Below are 10,930 nucleotides of genomic sequence, written 5' to 3'. Positions count from 1 at the left end.
CCAACCCCAACCCCCCCCAACCCCACACCCCAACCCCAACCCCACCCCCAACCCACACCCCCCAACCCACACCCCCCACCCACACCCCCCAACCCAACCCACCCCCCACCAACCCACACCCCCCAACCCCACCACCCCCCAACCCCACCACCCCCCAACCCCCCACCACCCCAACCCCCACCCAACCCCCAACCCCCCAACCCCACACCCCAACCCCACACCCCACCCACCCCAACCCACCCCACACCCCAACCCAACCCCCAACCCCACCCCCAACCCCCCAACCACCCCCACACCCAACCACCCCAACCCAACCCCCCAACCCCACACCCCAACCCCACCCCCCAACCCCAACCCCACCCCAACCCCCAACCCACCCCCCACCCCCAACCCCCCCCAACCCACCCCCCAACCCACCCCACCCCAACCCAACCCCCCACACCAACCCCCCCAACCCACACCCCCCACCCCCAACCCCCCACCCCCACACCCCCCAACACACCACCCCAACCCCCCCCCCAACCCACCCACCCACCACCCCCCAACCCACCCAACCCCACCCACCCCCCCCCCCCAACACCAACCCCCACCACCACACCCCCCCACCCCACCCACACCCCCCACCACCCACAACCCACCCCACCCCCCACACCAACCCACCACCCCCCAACACCCAACCACCCCCCACACCCACCCCACCAACACCCCCCCACCCCCACCACCCCAACCAACCCCCCCCCCCACCCACCCCACACCCAACCACACCACCACCCACCCACCCCCAACCACACCCACCCACCCACTCAAACCACCTCACCACCCACCCAACCCAACCTCCACCCACCCACTCTAACCACCTCAACCCACCAACCACCCACCACCACTCAAACCATCCCACCCACTCTAACCATCCCACCACTCAACCAACCTCCCCACTCTAACATCCTCCACCACCCACCCACTCTAACCATCCTCCCATCCCACCCACTCTAACATCCTCCCACCACCCACTCTAACCATCCTCCCACCCACCCACTCTAACCATCCCCCACCACCCACTCTAACCATCCCCCACCCACCACTCTAACACCCCCCCACCCACCCACTCTAACCATCCTCCCACCCACCCACTCTAACCATCCTCCCACCCACCCACTCTAACCATCCTCCCACCCACCCACTCTAACCATCCTCCCACCCACCACTCTAACCATCCTCCCACCCACTCTAACCATCCTCCCACCCACCCACTCTAACCATCCTCCCACCCACCCACTCTAACCATCCTCCACCCACCCACTCTAACCATCCTCCCACCACCCACTCTAACCATCCTCCCACCTCCCACCCACCCACTCTAACCATCCTCCCATCCACCCACTCTAACCATCCTCCCATCCACCCACTCTAACCATCCTCCCACCCACCCACTCTAACCATCCTCCCTCCCACCCACTCTAACCATCCTCCCACCCACCCACTCTAACCATCCCCCCACCCACCCACTCTAACCATCCTCCCATCCACCCACTCTAACCATCCTCCCACCCACCCACTCTAACCATCCTCCCATCCACCCACTCTAACCATCCTCCCATTGTCCTGCAGGAGACTGATGTGTACATGCGGAGCCTGGTTGGATACTTCAGACAGTACACTGACTGGGTCAAAAACTCTGTAAGTTATCAAGTTAGTTATATACTGTGTATATATATAGTACCAGTATATATATATATATATATATTTCTATATATATGTATGTATATATGTATATGTATATATTTTTCTATTTCCTCCTGTTGCTATGTAACAGTCATGTTGTTGGAAATGAATCCACATAATATACACTGAACCAAAATATAAACGCAACATGTAAAGTGTTGGTCCCATGTTTCATGAGCTGAAATAAAAGATCCCAGAAATTTTCCATACACACAAAAAGCTTATTTCTTTCAAATGTTGCGCACAAATGTGTTTACATCCCTGTTAATGAGCATTTCTCCTTTGCCAAGATAATCCTTCCATCTGACAGGTGTGGCATATCAAGAAGCTGATTAAACAGTATGATCATTACACAGGTGCACCTTGTGCTGGGGACAATAAAAGGCCACTCTAAAATGTGCAGTTTTGTCACACAACACAATGCCACAGATGTCTCAAGTTCTGAGGGAGCATGCAATTGGCATGCTGACTGCAGGAATGTCCACCAGAGCTGTTGCCAGAGCACAATTGCATTTTATCATCGGCAATTTGAATGCACAGAGATATCGTGACGAGATCCTGAGGCCCATTGTTGTGCCATTCATCAGCTGCCATCACCTCATGTTTTAGCATGATAATACACGGCCCCATGTCACAAGGATCTGATCACAATTCCTGGAAGATGAAAATGTCCCAGTTCTTCCATGGCCTGCATACTCATCAGATGTCACCCATTGAGCATGTTTGGGATGCTCTGGATCGACGCGCACGACAGCGTGTTCCAGTTCCCACCAATATCCAGCAACTTCGCACAGCCATTGAAGAGGAGTGGGACAACGTTCCACAGGCCACAATCAACAGCCTGATCAACTCTATGTGAAGGAGATGTGTCGCGCTGCATGAGGCAAATGGTGGTCACACCAGATACTGACTGGTTTTCTGATCCACGCCCCTACCTTTTTTTAAAGGTATCTGTGACCAACAGATGCATATCTGTATTCCCAGTCAAGATTAGGGCCTAATGAATTTATTTCAATTGACTGATTTCCTAATATGAATTGTATCTCATTAAAATCTTTGAAATTGTTGCATGTTGCGTTTATATATATATTTTTATATAAATATACACTGAGTGTACAAAACATTAAGAACACCTGCTCTTTCCATGACATAGACTGACCAGGTGAATCCAGGTGAAAGCTTTGATCCCTTATTGATGTCACCTGTTAAATCCACTTTAATCAGTGTAGATGAAGGGGAGGAGACAGGTTCAAGAAGGATTTTTAAGCCTTGAGACATGGATTGTGTATGTGTGCCATTCAGAAGGTGAATGGGCAAGACAAAAGATGTAAGTGCCTTTGAACGGGGTATGGTAGTAGGTGCCAGGCGCACCGGTTTGTGTCAAGAATTGCAACGCTGCTGGGTTTCTCACGCTCAACGGTTTCCCGTCTGTATCAAGAATGGTCCAACACCCAAAGGACATCCAGCCAACTTGACTCAACTGTGGGAAGCATTGGAGTCAACATGGGCCAGCATCCCTGTGGAACGCTTTCGACACCTTGTAGAATCCATGCCTTGACGAATCGAGGCGGTTCTGAGGGCAACTCAATATTAGGAAGGTGTTCTTAATGTTAGTATACTCAGTGTATGTATTTATTTATATTTATTAATGATCAGTTATCTTAATATAATGTTACAATTTTTAAAGTGAACCTCTCTTTGGTCATCAATGTGATTGAATCTGTTTAACTGTTGAACTGTTTGGAGGGTCACTGAACTGTCACTGCGACACTATACAGGTTAACTGAACTGTCATTGTTACTATAGGACAGTGTTTTCCTCCAGTACCTTACCTCCAGTCCTAACCTCTCCTCCAGTACCTCCAGTCCTAACCTCTCCTCCAGTACCTCCAGTCCTAACCTCTCCTCCAGTACCTCCAGTCCTAACCTCTCCTCCAGTACCTCCAGTCCTAACCTCTCCTCCAGTACCTCCAGTCCTAACCTCTCCTCCAGTACCTCCAGTCCTAACCTCTCCTCCAGTACCTCCAGTCCTAACCTCTCCTCCAGTACCTCCAGTCCTAACCTCTCCTCCAGTACCTCCAGTCCTAACCTCTCCTCCAGTACCTCCAGTCCTAACCTCTCCTCCAGTACCTCCAGTCCTAACCTCTCCTCCAGTACCTCCAGTCCTAACCTCTCCTCCAGTACCTCCAGTCAGTCCTAACCTCTCCTCCAGTACCTCCAGTCCTAACCTCTCCTCCAGTACCTCCAGTCCTAACCTCTCCTCCAGTACCTCCAGTCCTAACCTCTCCTCCAGTACCTCCAGTCCTAACCTCTCCTCCAGTACCTCCAGTCCTAACCTCTCCTCCAGGATCTCCAGTCAGTCCTAACCTCTCCTCCAGTACCTCCAGTCCTAACCTCTCCTCCAGTACCTCCAGTCCTAACCTCTCCTCCAGTACCCCCAGTCCTAACCTCTCCTCCAGTACCTCCAGTCCTAACCTCTCCTCCAGTACCTCCAGTCCTAACCTCTCCTCCAGTACCTCCAGTCCTAACCTCTCCTCCAGTACCTCCAGTCCTAACCTCTCCTCCAGTACCTCCAGTCCTAATCTCTCCTCCAGTACCTCCAGTCCTAACCTCTCCTCCAGTACCTCCAGTCCTAACCTCTCCTCCAGTACCTCCAGTCCTAACCTCTCCTCCAGTACCTCCAGTCCTAACCTCTCCTCCAGTACCTCCAGTCCTAACCTCTCCTCCAGTACCTCCAGTCCTAACCTCTCCTCCAGTACCTCCAGTCCTAACCTCTCCTCCAGTCCCTCCAGTCCTAACCTCTCCTCCAGTACCTCCAGTCCTAACCTCTCCTCCAGTACCTCCAGTCCTAACCTCTCCTCCAGTACCTCCAGTACCTCCAGTCCTAACCTCTCCTCCAGTACCTCCAGTCAGTCCTAACCTCTCCTCCAGTACCTCCAGTCCTAACCTCTCCTCCAGTACCTCCAGTCCTAACCTCTCCTCCAGTACCTCCAGTCCTAACCTCTCCTCCAGTACCTCCAGTCCTAACCTCTCCTCCAGTACCTCCAGTCCTAACCTCTCCTCCAGTACCTCCAGTCCTAACCTCTCCTCCAGTACCTCCAGTACCTCCAGTCCTAACCTCTCCTCCAGTACCTCCAGTCAGTCCTAACCTCTCCTCCAGTACCTCCAGTCCTAACCTCTCCTCCAGTCAGTCCTAACCTCTCCTCCAGTACCTCCAGTCCTAACCTCTCCTCCAGTACCTCCAGTCCTAACCTCTCCTCCAGTACCTCCAGTCAGTCCTAACCTCTCCTCCAGTACCTCCAGTCCTAACCTCTCCTCCAGTACCTCCAGTCCTAACCTCTCCTCCAGTACCTCCAGTCCTAACCTCTCCTCCAGTACCTCCAGTCCTAACCTCTCCTCCAGTACCTCCAGTCCTAACCTCTCCTCCAGTACCTCCAGTCCTAACCTCTCCTCCAGTACCTCCAGTCCTAACCTCTCCTCCAGTACCTCCAGTCCTAACCTCTCCTCCAGTACCTCCAGTCCTAACCTCTCCTCCAGTACCTCCAGTCCTAACCTTTCCTCCAGTACCTCCAGTCCTAACCTCTCCTCCAGTACCTCCAGTCCTAACCTCTCCTCCAGTACCTCCAGTCCTAACCTCTCCTCCAGTCAGTCCTAACCTCTCCTCCAGTACCTCCAGTCCTAACCTCTCCTCCAGTACCTCCAGTCCTAACCTCTCCTCCAGTACCTCCAGTCCTAACCTCTCCTCCAGTACCTCCAGTCCTAACCTCTCCTCCAGTACCTCCAGTCCTAACCTCTCCTCCAGTACCTCCAGTCCTAACCTCTCCTCCAGTACCTCCAGTCAGTCCTAACCTCTCCTCCAGTACCTCCAGTCAGTCCTAACCTCTCCTCCAGTATCTCCAGTCCTAACCTCTCCTCCAGTACCTCCAGTCCTAACCTCTCCTCCAGTACCTCCAGTCCTAACCTCTCCTCCAGTACCTCCAGTCCTAACCTCTCCTCCAGTCCCTCCAGTCCTAACCTCTCCTCCAGTACCTCCAGTCCTAACCTCTCCTCCAGTACCTCCAGTCCTAACCTCTCCTCCAGTGCCTCCAGTCCTAACCTCTCCTCCAGTACCTCCAGTCCTAACCTCTCCTCCAGTCAGTCCTAACCTCTCCTCCAGTACCTCCAGTCCTAACCTCTCCTCCAGTACCTCCAGTCAGTCCTAACCTCTCCTCCAGTACCTCCAGTCCTAACCTCTCCTCCAGTACCTCCAGTCCTAACCTCTCCTCCAGTACCTCCAGTCAGTCCTAACCTCTCCTCCAGTACCTCCAGTCCTAACCTCTCCTCCAGTACCTCCAGTCCTAACCTCTCCTCCAGTACCTCCAGTCAGTCCTAACCTCTCCTCCAGTACCTCCAGTCAGTCCTAACCTCTCCTCCAGTATCTCCAGTCCTAACCTCTCCTCCAGTACCTCCAGTCCTAACCTCTCCTCCAGTACCTCCAGTCCTAACCTCTCCTCCAGTACCTCCAGTCCTAACCTCTCCTCCAGTCCCTCCAGTCCTAACCTCTCCTCCAGTACCTCCAGTCCTAACCTCTCCTCCAGTACCTCCAGTCCTAACCTCTCCTCCAGTGCCTCCAGTCCTAACCTCTCCTCCAGTACCTCCAGTCCTAACCTCTCCTCCAGTCAGTCCTAACCTCTCCTCCAGTACCTCCAGTCCTAACCTCTCCTCCAGTACCTCCAGTCCTAACCTCTCCTCCAGTACCTCCAGTCAGTCCTAACCTCTCCTCCAGTACCTCCAGTCCTAACCTCTCCTCCAGTACCTCCAGTCCTAACCTCTCCTCCAGTACCTCCAGTCAGTCCTAACCTCTCCTCCAGTACCTCCAGTCCTAACCTCTCCTCCAGTATCTCCAGTCCTAACCTCTCCTCCAGTACCTCCAGTCCTAACCTCTCCTCCAGTACCTCCAGTCCTAACCTCTCCTCCAGTACCTCCAGTCCTATCCTCTCCTCCAGTACCTCCAGTCCTAACCTCTCCTCCAGTACCTCCAGTCCTAACCTCTCCTCCAGTACCTCCAGTCCTAACCTCTCCTCCAGTACCTCCAGTCCTAACCTCTCCTCCAGTACCTCCAGTCCTAACCTCTCCTCCAGTCCCTCCAGTCCTAACCTCTCCTCCAGTACCTCCAGTCCTAACCTCTCCTCCAGTACCTCCAGTCCTAACCTCTCCTCCAGTGCCTCCAGTCCTAACCTCTCCTCCAGTACCTCCAGTCCTAACCTCTCCTCCAGTCAGTCCTAACCTCTCCTCCAGTACCTCCAGTTCTATCCTCTCCTCCAGTACCTCCAGTCCTAACCTCTCCTCCAGTACCTCCAGTCCTAACCTCTCCTCCAGTACCTCCAGTCCTAACCTCTCCTCCAGTACCTCCAGTCAGTCCTAACCACTCCTCCAGTACCTCCAGTCCTAACCTCTCCTCCAGTACCTCCAGTCCTAACCTCTCCTCCAGTACCTCCAGTCCTAACCTCTCCTCCAGTACCTCCAGTCAGTCCTAAACTCTCCTCCAGTACCTCCAGTCCTAACCTCTCCTCCAGTACCTCCAGTCCTAACCTCTCCTCCAGTACCTCCAGTCCTAACCTCTCCTCCAGTACCTCCAGTCCTAACCTCTCCTCCAGTACCTCCAGTCAGTCCTAACCTCTCCTCCAGTACCTCCAGTCCTAACCTCTCCTCCAGTACCTCTAGTCAGTCCTAACCTCTCCTCCAGTACCTCCAGTCCTAACCTCTCCTCCAGTACCTCCAGTCCTAACCTCTCCTCCAGTACCTCCAGTCCTAACCTCTCCTCCAGTACCTCCAGTCCTAACCTCTCCTCCAGTACCTCCAGTCCTAACCTCTCCTCCAGTCCCTCCAGTCCTAACCTCTCCTCCAGTACCTCCAGTCCTAACCTCTTCTCCAGTACCTCCAGTCAGTCCTAACCTCTCCTCCAGTACCTCCAGTCCTAACCTCTCCTCCAGTACCTCCAGTCAGTCCTAACCTCTCCTCCAGTACCTCCAGTCCTAACCTCTCCTCCAGTACCTCCAGTCCTAACCTCTCCTCCAGTACCTCCAGTCCTAACCTCTCCTCCAGTACCTCCAGTCCTAACCTCTCCTCCAGTACCTCCAGTCCTAACCTCTCCTCCAGTACCTCCAGTCCTAACCTCTCCTCCAGTACCTCCAGTCAGTCCTAACCTCTCCTCCAGGACCTCCAGTCCTAACCTCTCCTCCAGTACCTCCAGTCCTAACCTCTCCTCCAGTACCTCCAGTCCTAACCTCTCCTCCAGTACCTCCAGTCAGTCCTAACCTCTCCTCCAGTACCTCCAGTCCTAACCTCTCCTCCAGTACCTCCAGTCCTAACCTCTCCTCCAGTCAGTCCTAACCTCTCCTCCAGTACCTCCAGTTCTATCCTCTCCTCCAGTACCTCCAGTCCTAACCTCTCCTCCAGTACCTCCAGTCCTAACCTCTCCTCCAGTACCTCCAGTCCTAACCTCTCCTCCAGTACCTCCAGTCAGTCCTAACCTCTCCTCCAGTACCTCCAGTCCTAACCTCTCCTCCAGTACCTCCAGTCCTAACCTCTCCTCCAGTACCTCCAGTCCTAACCTCTCCTCCAGTACCTCCAGTCAGTCCTAACCTCTCCTCCAGTACCTCCAGTCCTAACCTCTCCTCCAGTACCTCCAGTCCTAACCTCTCCTCCAGTACCTCCAGTCCTAACCTCTCCTCCAGTACCTCCAGTCCTAACCTCTCCTCCAGTACCTCCAGTCAGTCCTAACCTCTCCTCCAGTACCTCCAGTCCTAACCTCTCCTCCAGTACCTCCAGTCCTAACCTCTCCTCCAGTACCCCCAGTCCTAACCTCTCCTCCAGTACCTCCAGTCCTAACCTCTCCTCCAGTACCTCCAGTCCTAACCTCTCCTCCAGTACCTCCAGTCCTAACCTCTCCTCCAGTACCTCCAGTCCTAACCTCTTCTCCAGTACCTCCAGTCAGTCCTAACCTCTCCTCCAGTACCTCCAGTCCTAACCTCTCCTCCAGTACCTCCAGTCAGTCCTAACCTCTCCTCCAGTACCTCCAGTCCTAACCTCTCCTCCAGTACCTCCAGTCCTAACCTCTCCTCCAGTACCTCCAGTCCTAACCTCTCCTCCAGTCCCTCCAGTCCTAACCTCTCCTCCAGTACCTCCAGTCCTAACCTCTCCTCCAGTACCTCCAGTCCTAACCTCTCCTCCAGTGCCTCCAGTCCTAACCTCTCCTCCAGTACCTCCAGTCCTAACCTCTCCTCCAGTCAGTCCTAACCTCTCCTCCAGTACCTCCAGTTCTATCCTCTCCTCCAGTACCTCCAGTCCTAACCTCTCCTCCAGTACCTCCAGTCCTAACCTCTCCTCCAGTACCTCCAGTCCTAACCTCTCCTCCAGTACCTCCAGTCAGTCCTAACCTCTCCTCCAGTACCTCCAGTCCTAACCTCTCCTCCAGTACCTCCAGTCCTAACCTCTCCTCCAGTACCTCCAGTCCTAACCTCTCCTCCAGTACCTCCAGTCAGTCCTAACCTCTCCTCCAGTACCTCCAGTCCTAACCTCTCCTCCAGTACCTCCAGTCCTAACCTCTCCTCCAGTACCTCCAGTCCTAACCTCTCCTCCAGTACCTCCAGTCAGTCCTAACCTCTCCTCCAGTACCTCCAGTCCTAACCTCTCCTCCAGTACCTCCAGTCAGTCCTAACCTCTCCTCCAGTACCTCCAGTCCTAACCTCTCCTCCAGTACCTCCAGTCCTAACCTCTCCTCCAGTACCTCCAGTCCTAACCTCTCCTCCAGTACCTCCAGTCCTAACCTCTCCTCCAGTACCTCCAGTCCTAACCTCTCCTCCAGTACCTCCAGTCCTAACCTCTTCTCCAGTACCTCCAGTCAGTCCTAACCTCTCCTCCAGTACCTCCAGTCCTAACCTCTCCTCCAGTACCTCCAGTCAGTCCTAACCTCTCCTCCAGTACCTCCAGTCCTAACCTCTCCTCCAGTACCTCCAGTCCTAACCTCTCCTCCAGTACCTCCAGTCCTAACCTCTCCTCCAGTACCTCCAGTCCTAACCTCTCCTCCAGCACCTCCAGTCCTAACCTCTCCTCCAGTACCTCCAGTCCTAACCTCTCCTCCAGTACCTCCAGTCAGTCCTAACCTCTCCTCCAGGACCTCCAGTCCTAACCTCTCCTCCAGTACCTCCAGTCCTAACCTCTCCTCCAGTACCTCCAGTCCTAACCTCTCCTCCAGTACCTCCAGTCAGTCCTAACCTCTCCTCCAGTACCTCCAGTCCTAACCTCTCCTCCAGTACCTCCAGTCCTAACCTCTCCTCCAGTACCTCCAGTCCTAACTTCTCCTCCAGGACCTCCAGTCCTAACCTCTCCTCCAGTACCTCCAGTCCTAATCTCTCCTCCAGTACCTCCAGTCCTAACCTCTCCTCCAGTACCTCCAGTCCTAACCTCTCCTCCAGGACCTCCAGTCCTAACCTCTCCTCCAGTACCTCCAGTCCTAACCTCTCCTCGAGTACCTCCAGTCCTAATCTCTCCTCCAGTACCTCCAGTCCTAACCTCTCCTCCAGTACCTCCAGTCCTAACCTCTCCTCCAGTACCTCCAGTCAGTCCTAACCTCTCCTCCAGTACCTCTAGTCCTAACCTCTCCTCCAGTACCTCCAGTCCTAACCTCTCCTCCAGTACCTCCAGTCCTAACCTCTCCTCCAGTACCTCCAGTCCTAACCTCTCCTCCAGTACCTCCAGTCCTAACCTCTCCTCCAGTACCTCCAGTCCTAACCTCTCCTCCAGTACCTCCAGTCAGTCCTAACCTCTCCTCCAGTACCTCCAGTCCTAACCTCTCCTCCAGTCCCTCCAGTCCTAACCTCTCCTCCAGTACCTCCAGTTAGTCCTAACCTCTCCTCCAGTACCTCCAGTCCTAACCTCTCCTCCAGTCCCTCCAGTCCTAACCTCTCCTCCAGTACCTCCAGTCAGTCCTAACCTCTCCTCCAGTACCTCCAGTCCTAACCTCTCCTCCAGTACCTCCAGTCCTAACCTCTCCTCCAGTACCTCCAGTCCTAACCTCTCCTCCAGTACCTCCAGTCCTAACCTCTCCTCCAGTACCTCCAGTCCTAACCTCTCCTCCAGTACCTCCAGTCCTAACCTCTCCTCCAGTACCTCCAGTCCTAACCTCTCCTCCAGTACCTCCAGTCCTAACCTCTCCTCCAGTACCTCCA

At 54.3% G+C, this 10,930-nt stretch overlaps 1 protein-coding gene across 1 annotated transcript in view; it reads left to right on the top strand.

Annotated features, from left to right (window-relative positions):
* The first annotated feature begins 1,622 nt into the window (after nt 1–1,622).
* The window catches only part of LOC311118066 (prominin-1-A-like), a 27,931-nt gene continuing 18,623 nt past the window's right edge, over nt 1,623–10,930 (top strand). The window contains exon 1 of the mRNA XM_084192939.1: nt 1,623–1,677. Within this exon, the coding sequence (XP_084049065.1) occupies nt 1,624–1,677 (54 nt within the window). The 5' untranslated portion in view covers nt 1,623. The remainder of the gene's footprint in view (nt 1,678–10,930) is intronic.

This window comes from Coregonus lavaretus (genome assembly GCF_964263955.1).
Source record: "Coregonus lavaretus genome assembly, contig: HAP1_SCAFFOLD_6626, whole genome shotgun sequence".
Classification (NCBI taxonomy): Eukaryota; Metazoa; Chordata; class Actinopteri; order Salmoniformes; family Salmonidae; genus Coregonus; species Coregonus lavaretus.
Note: the sequence above shows the minus strand (reverse complement) of the source record. Positions and strands in the feature narration are given on the sequence as shown.